The sequence below is a fragment of the Propithecus coquereli genome, unplaced genomic scaffold (genome assembly GCF_000956105.1).
Source record: "Propithecus coquereli isolate 6110/MARCELLA unplaced genomic scaffold, Pcoq_1.0 Scaffold567, whole genome shotgun sequence".
Lineage (NCBI taxonomy): Eukaryota > Metazoa > Chordata > Mammalia > Primates > Indriidae > Propithecus > Propithecus coquereli.
Window position 1 is genome coordinate 125,072 of NW_012151585.1, and position 22,721 is coordinate 147,792.

Consider the following 22,721-nt stretch of genomic DNA (forward strand, 5'->3'; position numbering starts at 1 on the left):
GAAACTCTAGGCTGCTTGGCCCTGTCCTGCCCACCCTTCTCAGAGAATGTGTTCAGCAGAATAGGAGTATCTGAAGCTTGAGGCAGGTCAACAAAGAGCTGGTGGCTGGCAGCTGTCTCACTGCCTGCCACCAGTCCCAAGGGCCTGGGAGAAACCCTGATGCCTGGGGCAAGGTCTGGCAGATAAGCTAGGGACCCCAGGGAAGCCTAGAGCCTCCCTGTAGTTCCCTAGGGGAGCAAGCTGGAGGAGCTGGCCAGCTCAGTGAATGGAGAGGTTTTTCACTCTGGCCAGCCATGGGGCAGAGGCGGCAGGAGGGAGGTGGGGGCAGAGAGGCTTGACTACAGAGGGCACCCTCTCTGGCCACTGACTGGCTTTGACCCCTGGGGATACTGGTTTGGCTCTGTCACCCCCAGGGCTGATGACCTCACCAGCCAGACAGGTGGACTGTGTCTGGCCAGGCTTGGATAAGGAAGGAGAAAGAGTAGAGGACGGGAGGCCAGGAAGTGTTGAGGGGCCTGTGGTCCCTCTAGGCAAGCTTCCAAAGGGGCTTCCCTGACTTCAGTCAAGGAAGTGGTCTGAGTGTCCTCTCCTGATGATCAAAAGCCCGCTGAGCATAAGGAAGCAAAACCTGAGTGGTCACCAAGAGGAAGCTGGAATGGGAGCAGCATGTCTGTCCATCCCATTGAGGGCTGCTCAGGGCTGCAGACTCAAATGAGCAGAGCCTCCAGGAGTCACAGGTACCCGGGCAGTCAGGCATGTGACTGGAGGAGCCATTGACAGCTCATCCTGCTGATGTCCAGGTGAGCACATGGGGGATTCACGGCTATGGGGAGGACGCCAAGAGATGCGGAAGGAAGGGCAGGGTGAAGGAAGGGAAACTCACGTCAAACTTTCCAGGGTTCTGCTGTAACTTGACCTTGCCTCCTGACAGGTACTGCCAAGCACGGCCCCGCAGAGAAGGTGGGATGCCCTTCTGGCACCGGAGACGGATCTGAAAGTCAAAAGGATGGCTGTGCCCGTGCATCTGCCCAGGCAGCTCCCCAGCCCAGTCCCTCTGCCAGTGCCTGCCAGGCCCTCAGTGCACGTATCAGCTAGAGCAGAAACAGGGAGAAGAGAGGACTTTCGTACTGTTGCTATAATGCAGACCCTATAGTCGGGGGAGGAGGTGACTGCAATTAGACACGCTGCCACCAAGTGATGGCAGAGTTGCACAGCCCCTGGTCCAGTGACAACACAGGCATTCCTGAGGTCTGTCACAGAATTCTGGACCCCCCAAACTATTTTCTGAATCAAAATGAAGCCATATAATTTGGGAAAGCCCTATGATTTGTCACCAGGGAAGGAACTGCACTTTATGGGGCATGGCTTGGACACTTTCGTGGGGGTGTTGTTTTAAGCAGCCAAGTGGCAAGACACAGCCAGCGTAGCGGGGAGAAATTGCAGCAGAACTCAGAAGGCAGATGGGAGCTGCTCGAATGGCTCCCTCTTTGTTTTGGTAAAAAATCCCTTCTCTTCTCTCCTTGACCCTGAGCTCCCAGGATCACGAGCCTGGGGCAGAGGCAGCTGGCCTGGGTGTGAATCATAATCCCAGCCCTTGCTAAAATGGCCCAGGTCTTCTCTGCCACTCGCAGAACGGGAGAAGTGAGAAAGGAAGTATTTGAGGTAGCTCATGACCCAGAGCTAGTGCTTAATTCAGACTAGCTGTTTTTATCAGAAGTTTTCTAATGCCAAAACCCCATCTGAAAAACTAATATGTTTTTTACAAATGGGGAAACCAAGGCATAGAGTGGGAAAAATTAAAGTCACACAATCAGAGACCCAAATACCTCCTAGCTGCGCCACACAGGCTCCAGGGATCCAGATCCACGCGCTCTCCACTCCACTTGCCTCTCAGAGATGGATGGGGGTGGGGGGCTCCCCCTGGGCTTGGGACCAGAATGAGGCTCTGAAGGCAGCTGTCCTGCCTGTCAAGGAGGGTGGGGGCAAATGCAGAGGCACTACTCCTATGGAATGGTGGAGGGTGGGGCAGGGGCCAGTGACACTCCCTCAGGCCCTGCACTGGGATAAAGGAGATGAGCACCCATGGCATGAGAAGAACATCTGGACGGACGTGGGTTTAAATCCAGTGCTGACTTTGAGCCAATCACTTCTCAACTATAAGATCAGAATGATAATATCTCTTCCCTGGCAGAGTGGTTGAAAGGATTCCACTAGAAGGGGAAAAATGTGCTTACTGTGGGGCCTGACACACAGCCTGTGTTCACTAAGTGACAGCTTCCTCTCCGCCCCTCCATCCCAGCAGGATGCCTGACATAGAAGCCCCAGGGCCTCCGCTTACACCTAACTTCCTCTCACCTGGAAACCCCCTCAAAACAGTCCCTCTAACAGCTCTCGGAGGAGGGAGCACAGAAGCCCTGGCCTTCCTGATGACCAGTGCAAACAAGAGAAAACTTTCCAAGGGTCAGAGAGAGTCAAGAACCAGGAAGGAGCCAGGCAGAGAGGGGAAGAGCAGCACTGGCTGGTCACAGGCACCAAGTAAGAGCTTCTGGGACTGCCTGGAAAGGGGGCATAGGAAGGGAGTGGAAGGGAACTGCCTTGGCAAAGGGACATAGTACAGCCCAGAGTCACAGGCCCTTCAAGCTCCCCCAGGGCCAAACTCAACATGAGGCAGCCCCCCTGTGACAGCCCCCCATCATCCTCCTTCAAGAGAGCCCTGGAACACTTTCAGTCTATTAAGGTTCCCAGAGAGGCCTCACCCTAACTGCGGACCCAGGGCTGGGGAGCTGGGGACAGAGAGCCCAGAACATAGCCAGCCTTCCCCACTCTGGCTGCTGGTATTGCCCTCAGCATAAAGGTGCTAGAGACCCCACCTGCCTTAGGCAATCAGTAAAGATAAAGCATGACAAAGTGCTTCCAGAAACCACAAAGGACTACCATTCTCTGAGGCAAGGCCTGGGGAGAGGTCTCTGATGAAAGCTGAATGAGGCCACACCCTTGCCTGCTGAACTCTGGGAGGGCAGGGCTCTACAGGGGAAGACAGCATTCCAGCCACAGCCTTGCCTCTATGCAGGCCCAGAATTCTGTCCTGGACATGGCTGGGGAAGGAAGGCACTCTCTCAGCAGGATTATGTATGGGTCTGAGCCCACTTCCTGAGACAGGTATTGTCCTTCCTGTACCATGACTTCCAGACCAGAGGGAGAGCCCGAGCCTCCACAGGCAGGCCAGGAAGAGCTCCCAGGGCAGGGCCCGGTGGGGCCACAGCTGAGGTGGGAGGAGGGGTGCCCTGTGGTTGTCTCGGTCTGGAGAGGAGCAGTAGGTTAGGGCTTCTGGGCAGGGTGGGCTGAAACACTCCTGTGGAAGCCTCTGCTGGGCAGGGCAGCCCTTGGGCTCTAACTACAGTGCCAGGGAAGCAAAGGGGGAAGAGGAAGTGCTGCTCACTGCTCTGCTGACAGGAGCTTCCCAAGGCTCCCCTCTGGAATCCCCATTTGCAAGAAGGCCAGAGCCACAGTCCCTGCCAACCACTAGTCACCACAAGAAATGGCTGAAGAGCAAGCTACAGCTCAGGGTTAGAGCCGAGCGGTGATGAGGCAGGAGAACAGACCCCAGAGTCAAGCAGGAAGCAGTTGAGGAATAACTGCCTTAAAATTTTTTGAGAGAGACAGTCATCGATTTTCTCGTAAGCAAAAGATGAGTGCCCCAAAGTCCATGTAGAACAATAATAAAGAGCCTTGGCTTGGGTGAGCCTCTCCCATGGCACAGTGCATTACAGTCTATGAAGTACTTATGGTCACCACCCTGTGGGAACCTTGAAACAGGATTATCACTCTCACTTGACCAGAGAAACCAAGGCTGAGAGGGCAAAGTGACTTGCCCAAAGTTATACAGCCAGCCACGGGCACGAAGGGAGAAAGGGAACGGGGCTAGGCCCAAGCCCAGACCTGACTTTTGGTCCTGAGTTTTCTGCTAGGCCTTGCAGCCAGCTGTGTTGGCCCGGACCAGAGCACTGTGTCAGCAGACGACAGTGGACAGTGGGGTTCACTCTGTGGACTGGGAACTTGTGCAGAGGAGACCCTGGCTAGGAGGCTCTGGACAGGTCTCCTCTAAGCCAGGAAGTAACTAGACCCTGGTGAGGGTAGCCAAGGATGTCGACACACACACACACTTAAGAGTGGTGGCCAAGAATGTTTTCCCAGGGGATAGAGCCTGACTAGAAAAGGACTACTGGGTGTTTTCATTTTTGTAAGACTGTTATTAAACTGTCAGGTTACTTTTCTTTCCTTTCACTTTGGCCAGGAGGCAAGAGGGAAATCATCAAATTAATCCAGAGGGTGAAGAAAGACACTTATTGTGGTGATGAAGAGGGCAGGTGCTAAAGTTACATTGCTTGGGTTCAGATCTTTTTTTTTTTTTTTTTTTGAGACAGAGTCTCACTTTGTTGCCCAGGCTAGAGTGAGTGCCGTGGCGTCAGCCTAGCTCATAGCAACCTCACACTCCTGGGCTCAAGCAATCCTTCTGCCTTAGCCTCCCGAGTAGCAGGGACTAGAGGCATGGGCCACCATGCCCGGCTAATTTTTTCTCTATATATATTTAGTTGTCCAGATAATTTCTTTCTATTTTTAGTAGAGATGGGGTCTCGCTCTTGCTCAGGCTGGTCTCAAACTCCTGACCTTGAGCAATCCACCCGCCTCGGCCTTCCAGAGTGCTAGGATTACAGGCGTGAGCCACTGCGCCCGGCCTTGGGTTCAAATCTTGATCCTGCAGGCCAGCCTACAGTGGGGCTACTACGACCACTAACCTCACACCAGGGTGTTGTAAGAATTATCCGAGACAAGTGCCAAGCACACTGCAAATTTTCCATACATGTTAGCTATTATTGGTATTATAAAATCCTCCCTGATGGGGTAAGCAGCACTCAAGGCCTTCTCCCAGGAATGCTAGGGGAAAGCTACGTATAAGGGCTATTGGCTAAAAGTGGCTTTGAAGATGAACTCCAGAACAAAGTTCTGCACAAATCTGAAATCATCTATGAGGTCCCAACCTTCCCCCTGCCCTCCAGCCAGTTTCTGTCCTCCACTGGCAGCTGAAGGACACCTAAGGCACCTGGTAGTTGGAGAAGCCCCTGCCCTCCTAAGTTGAAGTTCCTACCTCTTCCTCCTCCTCCTACCCAGGCTGCCAACTCCCAGCCCAAGGTCCAAGGCCAGGCCCCTCACCTTTTTGTGCTTCTTGGCCATCCATTTGTCCCAGTTGTTGAGCATGTCCAGCCACTTGGACTCCCTCTGCCTCAGCACCTCCAGGGGCACTTCCTCCAGCCTGTGGAGCAGAGGGCAGGGCCTGTCAGAGGTGCCAAGAGAAGCAAAGGCCCTGGCTTTCGCCCCAGCCACCAGCCTGGTCAGACCTCCATTCCTCCGCGCCCCCATCCCTGCCATTCCCTCTGGGACTGGTAATTCATGAACACCCCACTGCAGACGACAAGGAACTCTGCCCTCCTCCCTGGAAGACACAAGCCAGAGAGACAGCAGGTTCAAGTGCTCTCCCAATGTGTCCAGGGGCCAGGGGTCACTGTGCTTCTCTGGAGCAGAGGCTAAGTGAGTGTCTGCATCTGTGCACCAAAGCAAAACATTCCAGTCCTGGGTTAGCCTTGGTAAACAAGTCTTTTTGGAGGGCCTGTGTGCAAGGCGCAGAGTTGGACACAAAAACTAGTCAAACGAGTACAGAAATAACATGCCACCTCCTCACTCGAGCCAAACTAGTTACTCAGAGTTTCCCCAATTACGCCCTGGCCCTTTCCCACCTCTCAACCTTTACTCACGCCAGTCCTTTTGCTGGAATGCTCCCCAAGCTGTCTCCACCCATCAAAATCCTACACACACTTCAAAGCCCCATCAAACACCACCTCTTCTATTCGTACGTCTACTGCCTGAGCAGCTGTCAAAACCGTGCTTTGTTCTGGACCGGCTGTGGGGATGTATTCCCGTGACCATGACAAAGTCTTGATCCTCATGCTGTTGATGTTCTGGTGGGCACTAAACGTGGGGATAGCAGCTCAGCATCGACACCCACCCCAGGCAGGCAGACTAGCACCAAAGCAGCAGGAGGTGGGCTGGGGCAGGAACCCCTGGCTTAGCCAGAGTGTGTTATCAACTGAGTGGGCTTCCTCCAAGGAGTGATGCGCTGGAAATTCACAAGTTCACATAACTGAGGGGCAAAGAGAAGAAGGAGACTAACATTTGTAGGCTAGGTATTCTACATATGCTTTCTAATTTAGTTTACAGAGCAATTTTGGTAACAACAACAATAAAATGTATGCATGCATCTCTCTCTCTACACACACATACACACACACACAACACACACACACACATACACTCTTTTCTTAAAATTATTTTGAAGTGGTGGATTATGGATCTTTCATATTTTTTTGTGCTTTATGTGGTTTTTTTTCAAATTAAAAAAGTACTTGTCTTCATTGATCATGGCTGAGGAAAAAAAAAGTATTTGACAGTATTAATAGAATAAAATATTAATGACAGACAGGGAAATAGAGGCTCAGAGAGGTACGATACTCAGGAAAGGTATCTTGCTCAGAGTCAAACAGCAACTCAGTAGAAAAACCTGGACTCAAATCGAAGTCAGGTCCTTGCCAAGAGCTGCACTCAGCGCTGCCTGACCTCCCAGAGAGGAGCACAGGGTCAGAGGCACTCAAGGCAGCTTGCAGGAGGCTTTCAGGAACAGGACCTGGTGGGGCGGGGGCCTGGCCCAGGCCTCTCGAGTCTCTGATTCTCTCTCTACCGGAAGGAAATGTGCTGCTGTGACTTTTACTGGTTGGAAGAACAGAGCGAGGAGGGGCCCTGGCAGAGCGGAGGCCCCCAAGACACAAAAGGGCAGGTCCTCTTCTTCCGTGCACTTTACCTGGGGAACTGCCCAGGCCTAAGAGCAGCCTTGGAGCTGAAGAGTTGAGAAGGGACGACAGCCAAGGGCAAAACAGGCCCCCGACACACTGACAAGTCACCCCCCTTAAACTGCTGCCCCCCTCACCACCTAGAGGCAGAACTAGGGCACAAAACCACTCCCTTCCTTTCTCTTTCTGATAAGAGCAAAGCAGGGATCAGGCCTTTAGGGACACACGTCTCCAGGCAACCCCCAAATACCCAGGAAGCAGAAACCAAGGGCCCACACATTCCAGGCCATGACGCCTTCCACCACTTACAACACACTCGCTTATGCAACAGTCAAGGGATAAGCCTTAGAGTTAACTAAACGAAAGGGTACCCACCCTGAGTCAACAGGCAGTTCTGGATGTGGATATAGCTGATCCAATCCCCCCACTGCACAGATGATGAAACTGAGGCTCAAAGAGGGCAAGGCTTTCACCCTAGATTACCAGTTTCTAAAGAACTCCCATGTGATTAAATACAAGCTCATCTGACACCTCAGTCTGGCTTTGCTGATAAAATCTGACTGCAGGGCCTCAGAAATACCCATTCTCCCAACTGTAGATACACAGAGGAACATGTTGAGTTCTTTTAACTGATGCCAGATAACAGCTTTGGCAGTTTCAAAGCCCCAACGTCAAACCTCAAACCGGAATTTCAACAGGGTACAAAACAAACTACCATATTTCCTGGATTCTAAGACACCACTGATTTTAAGCTACACCATTGATTTGGCAAAATCTCTTCAGAAACAAACAAAACCTCCCCCCCCATTAAACCCACTTTTACTATTTTACTATTTTAAATGTACATGTCAATCAAAAAGATCCATTTTGATTTTTAAAATCGTAAACTAGAAAAATTTTGGGGAAATATGGTCATTTGAATGGCTTCTCCTTCAACAGCCATGGCATTTAATCTACCTGGGGATGGTGAGAAGGAAGTGTCTGGAGGGCTGGCTGTTCCCAGCACTCAGCACACCACATGCTTTCTAACTGCAGGTAGACATCTCTTGTGCACAGGATGTGCTCCTGAAAGGCTATTCATTGTTTAAAAATCAGAAGGTTCATGTATCCTTCAACTGAGCCATTCAGGATCTTGGAAAGCATCTGATGCAACTGCTGTCTGCTACAGGAATCCCTTCTATGACAGGCACGTCCCCTTCCCTCTCTGAGCCTCAGTTTCCCTATAGGTTTGGACAGCCTGCATTGTGAATTTGACTCCATAAGGACACCCAGAGAGGAGCTGTGAGATGAACCTGGGGTCAGGGGGGTCCCTGCAAACAGTGTGATGGCGTAGAGGCCCTGGTGGGTTCCTCCTGACAGTGGGAGAGAGGGCACAAGCCAGCTGCTAGTGAAACTGAAGCTGATCCAGGAGAAGGGATCAAATGACCCATGGGGTAGCCAAGCCTCTGCGAGAACTCTTCCAGGGATAGGGCCTCATGACCTTCAGGTGAAGCCACCCTATTGTTAATTTTCCTAGCATCTTCTACCTATAATCTAAACACCCCCTTCAGAGGCCGCACAATTCTCAGACTTCTCTCATACCTCGCACACACATGCTTATCCTTGGTCATCCACCCATTCCTACCTGGGATGCCCTTTCTTCTCCCAAGTCACAGGAACCCTTCAAGGCCCAAGATGACATTAAAAACCACAACTACAGCAATAACAACATTAGCAACAGTCGTTACCATTTGTATATCATTTACTACTCATCAATTTTTTCTCAGTACTTTGTATAAGTGTTGATCACATGTACATTTCATAGTAACCCTACCATAATATCATTTTCTCCACTTTGCAGTAGAATCCAAGACTAAGGTTGAGGGCTTGCTTAAGACCACGTGGCTGTAAGTGGCAGAGGTGGGACTAAATCCCAGGACTGCCTGACTCCAAAGTCCTTGCTCTTGACCCTTGAACTACACTCCTCTGCCTCCACACGGCCTGCACGCCTGCTGCCCAGATCTCATTAATTTTCCTCCAGCCTGAAGACCTTCAACCTGGCTTAGAAAACTATTTCTCACACTTTTTAAACTGAGACCCACAGTGAAAATACATTTTATACTGAGTTTATACACACACACACACACAAATATGTTTTACGAAACAAGTTGCGCTAACATATACTAATGCACTGATATTTTCAGTTCAATTTTATATTATTCTATTTTTTTTCCCCTTTAAATGCCTGTCACAATCCCCTGAAATTGATTTCAGCATCAATTCATGAATGGGTCAAGCCATGAAGTCCGAAATGAGCACTCCATTACGACTTGCTCACAGTGCTCAGCACTACCCCTCCCTCCCTGGACCAGGTCTTGAACTTCTTCTCTAACTCCCACCATACACCTCACAGGTGCTCAACACGTGCCTGGTTTCCTCCATGACATCATTACTTTCATTTGCCACTGCATTCAGGGCTACAAGCCACTTCTGCCTACAGCAATTTTATTTGTCCCTCTAATAGCGGAGCCCTCACAGATTAACTACTATTTCCATTTGGCCCATGGGAGACTTGACCTGATCAGAGAGGTTGTATGACTTGGGTAAAGTCACGAAGCTAATAAGTAAGTGGCTGAACCAAGCCTTCCCCTCTGCCTCAGTGACTCATGGGCTGCTTCTAACTCCCCAGGGAAGGCTGTTGGGAAATCAGGCCCTCCTCCGGATGCTGCTGTGTGTCTCGATCTCTGGCCCCTAAGCCACCGGAGACAGTCTAACCCCACCTCCTCCAGTGTCCTGACTGCCCCCAGAGAGCAGCCTGCCCAGACCTATGCATGCTCGGTGGCACCAATACACTGATGGGTGTAGCTTGCCAGCAAAACCCCAGCTGGAGATGGTAAGCCTGGGCAACCTGCTGTTTGCCAGCACCCCATCTCCTGAGCAGGAAAGGCTCAGAAGAGACAAAGATGGTGACTGATCACAGATCCTGTCAGGCTCCTGGGCTGAGCTAGGCTTAGCTGTGCTGTGCCATGCCATGGCCCGAGGCGGCAGGGAATCTACTGACCCCATTCTCTGCACATTCCCGGTTCTCCAGCCTTCTCCTGTAACCTAGAGGCTGGAGGCTTCCAAAAGCTCACTTGACCTCCTAAATCTCAGCCTCTTCCTTGTTAAGTGGGGCCATAATGCACACCTCATATTTTATAGGGCTGCAATGAGGGGTAAATGTGTACAAGGGCCCAGCCTGGCAGGTGGCTAGCAAATGGTAGCCGTTAGGCAACTGGCATTTGCAGTTTACCTAGCACTTTCACATCCCTCTTCTCATCTGACTGGTCCCCATACACAGTCCGCTGACGTAGGGAGGGCATGATTATCGTCATTTTACCCAGGAAGCAACTGAGGCCCTGAGAGATTACATAATTTGCTCAATGACAAATTATAACTCCTGGCTTCTCATCCCAGCTCTACCACTTCACAGCTGTGTGAAACAGGGCAGGTTGCTCCACTCTCCGAGCTTCCAGTTCCTTGGCCATAGCATGGGGGCAATGCCACCTCCTCGGACAGTAGCAGTAAAGATGATGTGAGGCAGTAAAAGCTGACATGTTTCGAGCACTGGCCATGTACTAGCTCTGCCAAACACTACGTAGGTACGCAATTCCCCAAGGAAGGAGCCTGTATTATCTCCACTTAATAGACAAGAACACTAAGATTCATCGTGGTTGAGTAATCTGCCCGAGGTTACACAGTCTGGAAGTGGAGGCTGCCACTTGAGCACTAAACTCTCCGATGCATATCAAGTGCCCTGCACATAACAGTGCCTCAATCCCTGTCACATTCCCTTCCTTCTTCACCACCCTCTGTGCTAAGAAGGGCTGGAGGGAATAACATGAAAGTAGCCTCTCACATTTGGGTCTCCAGGATGGAGAGGACGCAACCAGAGAAAGTCTCACTGAAGTGTGGAAAATTGGGAAATGGGTGTGCAGAGAAAGCACAGCCAATCACAGATCCAGAGACAAAGGAGGGTGAGGGAGCTTCCCTCTCCCGCTCAGAGCTCAAAAGAGAAGTGAGGATAAACAAAAGGCTGACCTACTTTGCACATTGGGTAACAACCTCTGGAGTTCATTACCCTAAGAGGTGGTAATGACTCAAAGTATAAATAGCTTTTAGACCAGTTCCATAAGAAGTGATGATGGGAAACCAGAGTGCAGGAGAGGTGGTGTGCAAATGGCTGGCTGTCAGGGCTGGGAGCCCTGTAAGATCACCCAGGGAGGCCATCCCCTCCCCAAACAGCTCGGGAGGCCTGTGGCCCAGAGGGTAAGTGATCTGTCCGAGGCCATGCTGTGAGCCGGTATGGAAAAGGAAGATGGTCCACAGCAGCCTGGCGCTCCCTCCTGCAGCCCGGCTGCCCCTGTCTTGAAGCTGGCAGTGTGCAGGCTCCCTGTCTAGGTGACAGTCTGGCTAGCTTCACTCTCCCTCGCTCCCCATGCAGGCTAGTGCTGGGCCTGCCTCTCTTTCCCATGTGGAATTCCTGGCTCTGCTCCTTTCAGCGCTGGGTCAGTGCACACTGATAAACAGGTTCTCTCCACCCTTCACTGGCCTTGGTGCCCTGGGCCTCCGCCCAGCTCCACCCCACTGAATGAAGAAATGGTTCCTTTGGCCACCAGCCCTACTGGCTCCAAAATGCAAGGAATACCCTCCTCCTCTGCCCCACTCAGCTAGAAAGAGCTCAGACCACAGCAGAAACCCCCAGGGCAGCTCTGACAACTGCAGAAAGGTATGGAGGCTAGTCTCAACAAAAGACATCCCTTCCCCCAACCCCAGGCCCTACCAGGCAGTGCTGCTTACAATTCCCTGCTGGTGACTAGATCCTCAGATCACAATCTCATTGCAGGCACTCAGGGGCCACTTTAACTCATGTATGGCCCTCACCTATCCTTACCAAATTGCTAGATCTTACTGATAGATCTTACCAAAATTAGTCTTGACTTGTTTATATAAGGCCCCTCATCTGCCCAGACTCCTTCACAGCTCCCTACTGCCCTCCTTGTCCAACAGAAGGCTCAGGCCCTGGCTCTCAGGCCCTCCTGTTCCCCTGCACATCCCTCCTTTCTTCCCTAGTACTACGTCTAGGTGCCTCTCCTGAGCTACTCTCCCTCAACCCCACTCCCCCACTCTAATGTGGTTCCACCAACTTGGGAGGCCTCTTTCAGAACTCTCTCTCATCTCTACAAAGCTTTTCCTAACTACTCCAGGGACAGAGCACAATCAGCCCCTTATTATATTCCACACACATCTCTCCAGAGCCCATGTTCCAGACCCTGAATCTACGAAGATGAATAACATGCAGTCCCTGTCCTTGAGGAGGTGAATCTGGCCGAGGAGACAGATGAGTGGGTAAATTACTAGCACACATAGAAGAAACACTATCACAGAAGCATGTAAAAGGTGCTAGAAGACTGCAAGTCCCTAGGGTGAAGGCAAGGGTGTTTAGGGAAAGTTTTAAAGGGGAGCTGACTTTTGAATTGGGGTTTCAAGGGTGACAGGAAGTAGCCAGGCTGGGAAAGGGGAAAGGACACACCAGGCAGAAGGCTCCGTGTGTGCAAGTGCAATAGGAAAGGGCCTGGCTGGCTTGGGGAACGCGAGCAGTCCCGTGGAGCAGGTGCAGCTTCTCCACCCGCCTGTCCACTCTGCTAAGGCAGCATTCCATGAGAAGGTGCGCTCCCGGGGGCAGGGGCTCTCTCGGCCTCCTTCTCTGCAGTGTGTCCCTGGCCTAGAATAGTGCCTGGTACCTCCTGGCACTCAATAAACATGTGTTGACCAATTCATTAGCTTTGTGACCTCAGGTTCAATGTTGTCAGCGAGAGATGGGAATACTGTCCTCTACCTTGAGATCAGGTGGGTAAACACAGTAAGAGCTTGATGAAGGACATCCTCTCTGGCCTGATGCCAGCTCTACATCTTCCTCAAAGCCCAGCACAGGGCTGAGCACAGATCTGCTTGACAATGGCCTTTTACAACATTACAATTCTAATATTCAATTACCTTAACTGAATGCCTGTTATAGCACTTGCCAGGCACTTGCCAAGCACCAGACACTGTGCTCAATACTTAACTTGCATTATTTCATTTAATCCTGACTAGCCTGGGAGACAGGTCCTTTAATTATCAATCCCCTTGTGCAAAGGGGGAAACTCAGGTTTCCAGCAGGCCAAGTCCACAGCGAGCAGGGGATGGCCCAGAAGTGAATCCAGGCTCTGCTCTTCCTTCACTATCACTTGACTCCAGTATTGAGTGTTGTCCACTGGGCTGGGGGCATGCAACCCTGCTCACAGAGAGCTTGGAGCTCAGTGGACTCAGAGGCACAAACTGTGTGATGCCTGACACATCACTTTACCTCTCTGGGACTTGGTTTCTGCCTCTGTAAAATGGGATTATGATGATAACTATATCTTGCAGAATTAAATGAGGTGGTGTAGGTGAAAGCCTGGTCTACCATACAGGCTCCTCTGTGAAATGCCATTACCATGGCTATTTTGGGAGGACAGAGGGGGTCACTCAGAGGCAGGACAAGAAGCTCAGCATGAAAGTCTACAGGGAATGCAGGAGGGTGGTGGGAATTATGAAGCAAACTGGGACTCCTTCCCCAAGTGACTGCCAGGAGGGCAGAGGCCCCAGGCAGCACTATGGCTGCACGCTTTGAGTTCAATCTTTCAGAAGGCCCACCTCTGCTCTCACTTCTGCTTTGTCTTCACAGGCCAAGAAGAAGGAAGATCAGGCCCTCGGATCAGGGCCCTGTTCCCAATGACTCAGTAAAGAACTGATGGGGGGATTCCCAATATGCTCTGGCAGGCTGGGAAGCTCCAGACCACAAGCTGAGTGGGACTGGCTCCTGCCTAACCCCCAAAGCCCTGGGGTGGGTGGGCAGAGCATGGGGTGGGGGGAGGCAGAGCATGTGAGGGGAGCCAGATCTTCATGCCTATGCTGCCTTGCTCCCTACCATTATGCCAAAGGCCTGAGGTGAAATCTCAGAGGGTAATTCACACTTGAATTGTGAGCGCCACCATCTTCCATGGAACCCTTACTTTGTGGCAGACATTGTACTGGGTGCTTTACCAACACCATCACCATTAATCCTCATAACACCCCACCTCCCAGTGCCACCCTAGCCCATTTATAGACTGAGAGAGGTCACATGTCTAGAAAGTGACAGAGCCAGGACCTGAAGGCAGGTCTGCTGGTGTCTTCGACCTGGGCTCTCCCAGGCCCAAGTTTAGATTCTCCTTTCTGGTGAAGCCAAGACAGACGGGGAAGGGAAAAAAGGAGCATCCTCCAAAAGTGGCAGGCCAGGAAGGATCACTTCTGGACACACAGCATCCAGGGCCCAGAGAGCACTGAGGAGGAACAAGAGCTCTCCACACTTACGCTCCCTCGCTAGGTAGGCCCCCCACAACCCAGCTGCTTGTCTTGGGGAACATGTGAGGAGTTGTGTGTGGAGACCTGGGACAGCAGTTATGCCATCCATCATAAGAACTCAGCAACAAAAACAACCCGAGAAGCTTGTTAGGAGAAATGCAGACACTTGGGGCTGGGCTGAAGTCCTAAGGTTGGGACAAGGAGCGGGGGGGGGAGAGGCCACATGGTGGCCATTAGCCACTGGGTAAGCCTGTATAAGATGGAAAATTGGGAAGGAGGACTCCTGAGTTCCAGGCCCAGTTCCATCCCTTGCTCAGCCTCAGTTTCCTTGTCTGTAAACAGGGTAAAATAATACTTACCCTACTAATTTCCCACTGTTGCTATAAGGGTTACTACAAGGCAACAGGAATGAAAGCACTTGCAGACTAAAGAGCTAGACAAACCAAAGCATCCTTTGATGTCATTATACCCCCAAAGACATGAGGGCCATTGGTCCTGCACACAAAGAGAGGTCCTCTTACAAGAGGAACAGAGCATGGTGGAAGCACTGGCTTCCGTGGGCAACAGCGTGATGACCCCTTGCATTTGTGTGGTACCACACAAACGACTTCCCAAAGCATCTGCCATATACTCCAAGGTCCGTCTCGGAATGTTAGAAGTAGACATCGTCAACATTAATCCCATTAAAAATGTTTTATTATGTGGGGGAAACTGAGGTTTAAAGAGATTAAGCAACTTTCTCAAGGTCACACACCTAGTAGCGGCTCAGTGAGGCCCAGGACACAGGTCCCCTGATCCCTGTTTGGGGAGTCTTTGTTTATGCTGTGCTCCTAATCCAGTTGTCTCACTCGATCCTCACAATCCTTCCTACACAGCCACACCTGGAACTACTTGTTTACTAGCTGACTTCCCTGCCAGGCTGTGAGTCCTGTGAGTAGGACCAGGTCTGTATCCTGAGCCTAGCACAGGGCTGCACACACAGTAAGTGCTGGATGAAAAAGAGGGAGGTTTAGTTCCGTGGTTGGGGACAGCCTGGCCCCTGTGCCCAGTTCAGAGTGCTTTCTCACACACGAGCCGAAATCCACATTTCCAGCCAGAATCTCTCATCTCTGAGAAGCCGCTGGTGTTGCCCCTAAGTAGTGCAGAGGGGTTTGCCTTCCCACAGGTGCTGGACTTGCTTGCACTGTCCCAGCTAAGGCACCAGCTCCAAGAGCAGAATAAAGACACTAGGTGAGGTCCAGCAGGCCCTCAACTGCCATCTGCTTCCCCTGATGAGTTTCTGCTGTGTCCAAAGGCCCAACCCTACACCCCGCAGGTGCCATCCCACTGCAAGGTAGGTTTTCCATGCCCTCAGGCCTCACCCCTCTCTCCTTAGAGAGCAGCCTGGTTCTCCTAGCAGCCTTCCTTGCCACCCAATATGTTTACCAGGCAGAGACCACAAAGCTCAGTCCTACTCACCCCACTCCCTCCCCAACCAGGTCAGCTAACCCGCTCTCCTGCTGGAGGGAGACAAAGAACCCCTTGATGTGCCCTTGGCATGCCAGCCATGCCAGGCACCTTGGGGAGCCCAGGGCTGTGGCAAAGCAGAGTCAGCAACATCTCACTGCCCACTTCAGAGAAAGGCCATAGCTGGTCTTGCCTCCTGTAGCCAGAAGGCTCCATAATGGGCTCTGTGAGAGGCAAGGGCCACTTCCCACCTCCCTGTCAGTCCACACGGCCAGTCAGGAACCAAGCCCTAATGATTTGCCGGCCTCTTCATCCTCATAGCTCCAGACCTCTTCCAGGCCTCACCACCGCCCCTTGGGCTACCCTGGATCCTCCCAGCAGGTGTCACTGCCTGTGGCCCAGCTCCTCTTTATACCGCCTTCCATACCGGACCCGGACTAACCTTCCTGAAACACAGGAGGCCTCAGCCTGACACTCACGGCTAGACTCGACTGCCCAACCTGTTTCCTTGGCCCACCCTTGCTTCCCGTCATCCTCCTGCCTCCCACTCTTCTTGTCACCTCTGCTCTTCACACACTACATGCTCGAACAGTGGCTTTTGGGAGGGACTTGGCACATGGGTCCCCTCCCATTCCTTCCCTTCCCATGGCCTTTCTTGCCCCTTCGGAGGCCTAGATCAAATGCCACTTCTTTCCAGGCTCCTGTAGGTGGGGCTGGCTCTGCTTCCAGAATAACCACATGCCTCAATTACAGCCTTTATCACTCAACACCGTTGAGATCTGTTTGTGGTTCCAGTTTCCAACCAACCTGTGAACGCTTTGAGGGCAACACAACACAGAAGTCTTGTTCAGTTCTGTACCCCTTGTCCCAATCATGGGTCTGGCAGAGTAGGTGCTTAATAAATGTTTGGTAAATAAGCTCACTGCTAAGATGGATAAGCTGGCAAAAAGAAGCTTCGGCTTGTTCTCCAGGCTGCGGAGTTTGCTGCCTACTTCCCCACCTGAAGAGGAGCAAGGAGCTAAACTGCGACAGCCTCTGAGGAGCTGGACAGGACACAGAATGGAGTAGGGTGGGATGTGGGTAGGGATGGGGAAGAGAAGGACAAGATAGAGAAAGCCAAAGTTGGCAGTTGCCCTGAAATCCTGGATGAGAACTTCTAAGCAGGTTAAGCATAAGGAGCGTTGATTTGCCAGTGGGGCAGCCAGGACACTTTTCTCCCTGCCAGGGAGTGTCCCTGGGCCCAGGATAGCAGCAGATTTACTGGGGCAGACTAATCAGCTAAAGGAGACCTTCTCCCCCCACAAGCATGCTGCCTGCAGGATAAAGAAAGTGATCGGCTAGGGCAGTGGCAGTGGGTGGATGACTGCAGAGCTCTCTGCTCTGGTGGGCAATGAATGCATCCTGGGCCTGGAGGCTCACTTGGCTTGACAGCGAGGAAGAGAACAGGCAGTGCCATAGCTGGAGGAGCACTGGGCTGAGAGTCGGAAGACCTGGGATCCCTCTCTGATCTGGCTCCACTGTTAACTAACTGCAAGGGTTATCTAAGTTTCAAATTCCTCATCTGTACAAGGAATCTAATCCCTGCTTTACCTACAAAGAAACACTACTTCCAAAAGGCACAGGCTGGATATCAAAGTCAGATGGCCATCATGCAGCATTTTGGGGTCAAGACCAATGCAGTGTGGACTCTGGCCACACTTCCAGGGCCTCCCCAGGAATCTTCCCCCCTGAGCCTTTCTCCGAGGCCATGAACTGTCACTGTACTGAGACCTGCTTTGCTCTCCAAACTGGGATGGGGAGGTAGCCAGGTTCCTGCTAACTCCTGCCCTGGGTGTGGGGGCCTCAGGGGCAAATGAGCACCTGGCACCCTCCCTGCTGCCACCTTAGCAAGGCTTAGTCACTGGATTTAATGTCAAGAAACAGCTTCCAGTTCTACCATTTACCAGCTGGCAAACCATAGGCACTTTCTTCTCAGGTCTTCAGTGTGTTTATCTACAGATTGGGGATAACCGCCCCTCTCTGGGGAAGTGAGGGTTCACGCCTGCCCACCGGGGCTGGACCTCACCGATACTCACCATCACAGCCAGAGGTGGGAAGTAGAAAATGAAAAGAGGATCACTAGCCACTTCAGTCTTTATGAGGGGGAAGAACATCTGAGCATCTACACTGTGCTGGGCTCTTTTCAAATATCAGTTCACTTAAGTCTCACAACAACCCTGCAAAGTCAGTATTATCATAACCATTTTGCAGGTGAGAAACTGAAGATCAGAGAGGTGAAACAACATGTCCAAGGTCACACAGACAGCCAGACTCCAGAGCTTATGCGAGGAGGGAGCACAAAGCACCTTCCTTCTCACATCTCGGTGTAAACAGGTTGGGTGGCTGGACCAGAGCCAGGCCTCGCTGCCCCTCTAGAGGTCCTGTTTCAGATCCAGATGCTGGGAGCACAAAACATCAAGCAGGCCCCACCGCCTTATCTCTTTCCCACAGCTTAGGGTTTCCTAGCAGGTGGACACCCCGGCACCTTCCCAGGATAGCAGCTGGTGCACCGGCCCCCTCCTTTACCAGTCAGGTCTTGTCTCAGGCCCTAGAATATCCCACAGGGCCACCAAACTGGATTTTCCTTTGAGGCTGAGAGAAGGGAAAGAGGAGAGAAAATGGGGGAGGGGGTTTGGTCTAGAGTCACAGACCTGGACCCCACATGTACAACTGCCTCCTTCCAGATGGGCCACCCAAGGACCACTCCATTGCCAGCTCCACTCTCTCCTGAGACCTGTAATCGCTCAAGAAAAGTGGTTTGCTCTGAGCTTAAGAACTGGAAAAGGTGATGGGAAGGCAAGGAGGCAAGCTCTGGCCTGCCAGGGCCCTGGCCCCATCCCAACAAAAACTGGCACAGATCAAACAATAGGGATGCCAATTAAGCCAGTTCTATAATTTCCAAAGTTGTAGGGCTGCCACAGTTGGCCAGTAGTGGAGGGCCCAGGGAACAGGGAACTGAAGAAGGCAACATTGCTATTCCAGATGTTTCTCCCTGGGCCTAGCTCAGATCCCTCACTCCCCTAACAGGAAGCCAACACCCACGGGATCCCAGACACATAGCTCCTCACTCATCTGGCCTGCACACTGAGACCGGGTGGGAAGCTTCAGCCTTAGGAAGCCAATCCTGACAATCACATGGGAAAAGGAGAGGGAGGTCAGGGATCATCTCTCTCAGGCCATCTCCCTCAGACCAGGAGGGCTGGTATACAACTTCCAGCCTTCTTTCCCTTCCTGACCACCTCCTCTATGCTGCAGAAGGGACACCAAACAAGTCTGTTCTTCCTACCCCGAAGTGATAGGAAGGGTAACATCACGCCTCCCACCCTTCCTTGCTAAGAACATATCTTTCTTTTCATCTGGTCCTTCTCGGGCTTGAATGCCCAGCTCAGTCTCCAGTCAAGCCAGAACTAATGCTGCCAGCAACCTGGTCTGTGCCTATGATACCCATAGGGTCATTTGCTGCCTCTGGCTACTGCTCAAGAGCAGGCAGGGACCAACTCAGTTCCACCAAAGGTTCCCTACAGAGTAGGCTTAAAAGACAGACAAGGTGAAGAAGTGGAAAGGCCTAGGGCTGGGAATCAGGAATTTCAAGTTCAATTCCCAGCTTTGCTCCTAATAGACTGAAGAGATGCTAATCACTTCTCTCAGGCCTCCTTAGTTTACCTATCTGTATGATGATGGCTATCTCTAAGGTCACCTTCAGCTTTCTGACTTGAAATGTCTATCAGTAAATTATCCAGTAAATAAACATTAATTAGCATTCACTCCACCACAGGCCTGAGGAAAAAAAGTGAATAATCTGGTTCCAGTTCTGAAGATGATCAGCCTAATGACCTGGTAATGACAACACACTCATACCCATCTGGGCCATCCCTGTCAGACTCCTATACTGCTGGGGGAGTCAGAAGTGCTGAGCCTAGCCAGGGAAGGTGAGACCAGGCAGGTTCCTGCTAAGAATCTTCTGTTCTACCTGTCTGGCACCTGATTTCCTTCAGGGACCACAGGCCATATTTATGGATGGTGAAGGCAGTGGAAACTGTACTGACCTAAGAGTCTGAAACCCTGGGCTGGATTCAAGTCCTGGTTCTGCCACTCTGCTGTGTGATCTTAAGCAAGTTATTCGCCTCTCTGGACCCCAGTTTCGTCATCTGTATAGTAAGTAAGGTCTAAGCTAGTCAATCTTTTAAGATCCCTTTCCGCTCGAATAGTCTATGATTTTTTTGATCTACTCATGTCAGGTACCTAATAGCCACCTGAGCAAGGTAGCCTCTGACTTTGCTTTCTTCTCCACCCCTCCAACCCCCAGTAAATACCAAAACCAAAGTGTCTGAGACAACCTTCGGCCCAGGGTAGCTGAAATGGACCTTTACTCCAGAGCCAGAGTCCGCACCATCTCCACTGCAGCCATCAGTGCTAATGTTTCACTTCTCTGGGACAGCACATGGACTTCTAGCCCTCAACCACAAGACTGGGTTCAGGGCAGTCACCCTGAAACTTCCCATAACTTCCCTTCTAAGGCCTTGCATAGGGACTTACTCTTGGCTTTTTTGAAATCACAACATAAACTAAGCAGGGAACATCCAAGCTTTCAGATACCAGAGGTTTTAGGTTGACTGAAAAGCTTAAGAAAGTGAGGCAGGAAAGAGGAGGAGACCTGGGATCCCACTTCAGCCCCAAGCCCTACAGACATTAGTGATGTAGAGAGTGTCTGCAGAGCCACATCCTGGGTTTGCAATTGTGGGGTGGGGAAGACAGATGTCTGGCTGCATGGTTGGGGACTACAGCCAAAGGGAGGTGCTCCCACTGGGGCCTCTCTCTGCCCACAAATACCAGAGATATGCCCTCATTTTTCTCCTCATTTCTCAGACCCTTAGAAGGTAAAGAAAGGAAACTAACATTTTCTGGGCTACTAATTGTGCCAGGCAGCGTGCTAAGCACCTTTGCATACCTGATCTCATTTAACCTCCACACTAATGTTGGAAGTAGGTGTTACTGATGCCCTTTAAGGCGAGTAAACAGGCTCAGAGATTCAGGATCTTGCCCAAGGTCACACAGCGAGCAAGTATGATTCCAAAGTCTGGCCTTCTTCCACTATATCACACTGCTCTGCACCCCAAGACTGGCTGACTACCTGATAAGCATGTAGTAGGAACTCTCTTTTTTTTTTTTTTCCCCATATTGGCCACATTATCAGGAACAATGTAGTAGGAATTCTCATGCCATAGAATTCACCAACAAATCTGAGCTCTTCTTTCCAAGCTCCCACAAATGCAACTGGGAACTCCTTTCCCAGCTCTCAAGATCATATCCCTCCCTGGGCCCTAATCCCTGGTGACTGCTCCCCAATTCAAAATCACACCCTAAATCTCTTTGGGGTTCTCAAAAGCTGATCCCTGGGGACTGTGACAAAGCACTGACAAGTCAGGGTGAGGGATCAGAATGAGGGGTGCTCTCTGAGTCCTGAACTGGACTTGGCTTAGGCTGCTGTAAGCAAGTGGGGAGGGGCTGGAGGAGACAGATCCAGTAGGTAGAAGGGAACTCCCCTTAGGGGAGGGGCCTAGATTTCTAGAAGGGGGAGGAGGCCTGGTGAATAAAGAGGCTTTGGGGTTGGGGAAGATCCCGGAAGTGACCATTATGGGGCTGCTTGTGTGTGGTGGGGTGGTTCTTAGACAGTCAAGGCACTTCCTTAGGTCATGAGAGAGGCTGGGGGAACCTTGGACAGTCACATCTGGTCAGAGAAGCGGGGGAAAGATACCCTCTGGAGTAGGGTCATGGCTGGGTTCTAAGAGCCTCCACTGGTGATTGTGAGAAGCTGTCTCTGTTGAATGCGAAGTGCACATCAGGAGGGAGCCTTGTCAGTTCTGTGCACGGCACTGGTCTCATGTGACAGGACAGCTCAGATGGGAGTGGATCTGGAGTCCCTCTTCCCTCAGGGGTCTGCCAGCCAGAGGTTTGTACATGCCATCTGAAGACTGGGCTCAGGGGGTTCTGTAGGGCAAAGTGACGCCCAGCTTGGAGGGAAGGTTCTGCTCCACTGCCTCACATTTCTCTGTCTGCCAGCTGGGTGCCTGGGTGCTCTAGGGGTGGGGCACCTGGGTGTGCTATGTGAGCAGAAACCCTGCTGTCTCCCTGCCTGCCCCTCCCCCGCCCAGATCTGTGTTTTGGGAGGAGGTGCATGTCCCCACAGCATACATGGAGTCTGCCTGCTGGCTCCTCTGGCTGTTGGAGCTGACAGTCCGCCCTCGAGGGGAGGCGCTGTCACCCTGTAGGTGGTACTGGGAAGGGATAGTACGGGCCCACCTGTTGCCAGGGGCAGTGAAGGAGGCTGTCTTTGAGGGGGGAGGGGAACACTCTCTGAACCTTCCATGAGGGGAAGGGACTGTCTGTCCCGGGATGGGGCTGTCTGTGAGGGAGCACGCCACTGTCAGTCCCTCCAGAGGGCTGTGTGCCTGCAGGTTAGGGTCAGTCTGTCCCGGGATGGGGGCAGGACAGTCAGTCCTTTTGAAGTCTGCCTAAGGTCTCCTGGAGTGGAGGCAGGGGGTTGGTGAGCCAGGGTGTCTGCGGGTTGTGGGACAGCGGGGAGAAATGGAAAATATCTGTTTGGGGGGTGGCGTCGGCCATCTGTGAGCCTGTCAGAGGGTGGCAAAGTCAATCAAGGCCAGGATGGCAGCGGTGGGTTAGGGGGGTGTCTGTCGTTCTGTCCTGCAGTTGAGAGGAAAGCACTGTTGGTCCTTCCTGGAGGGCGGGCCAGTCTGTCTGGGGCTCGGGGGTAGGGGAGAGGAGCTGTCGCCCGACGGTCCCTAGGTCGGAAGTAGGACTGCCGGAGGGGGGCGGGTCTGTGGGGGAAGGAGGGAGGTGGGGGTGGGGCAGGGGAGAAAAGCGGTGGGTTGTCTCTGTTGGGAGGGGGACATGTCGGTCGGTCCCGAAGGCGGCTCTGTCTGCGTCCAGGGC

The 22,721-nt window shown here is 52.0% G+C and overlaps 1 protein-coding gene across 2 annotated transcripts in view; it reads right to left on the minus strand.

Annotated features, from left to right (window-relative positions):
• Positions 1-22,721, minus strand: part of TBC1D10A (TBC1 domain family, member 10A) — a 29,415-nt gene that overhangs the window by 6,339 nt on the left and 355 nt on the right. For both annotated transcript variants that reach the window (XM_012658001.1, XM_012658000.1), the window contains exons 2-3: positions 5,212-5,311; positions 884-991 (exon numbers count right to left, since the gene is read on the minus strand). In XM_012658001.1, coding sequence (XP_012513455.1) covers positions 884-991; positions 5,212-5,311 — 208 coding nt within the window. The remainder of the gene's footprint in view (positions 1-883; positions 992-5,211; positions 5,312-22,721) is intronic.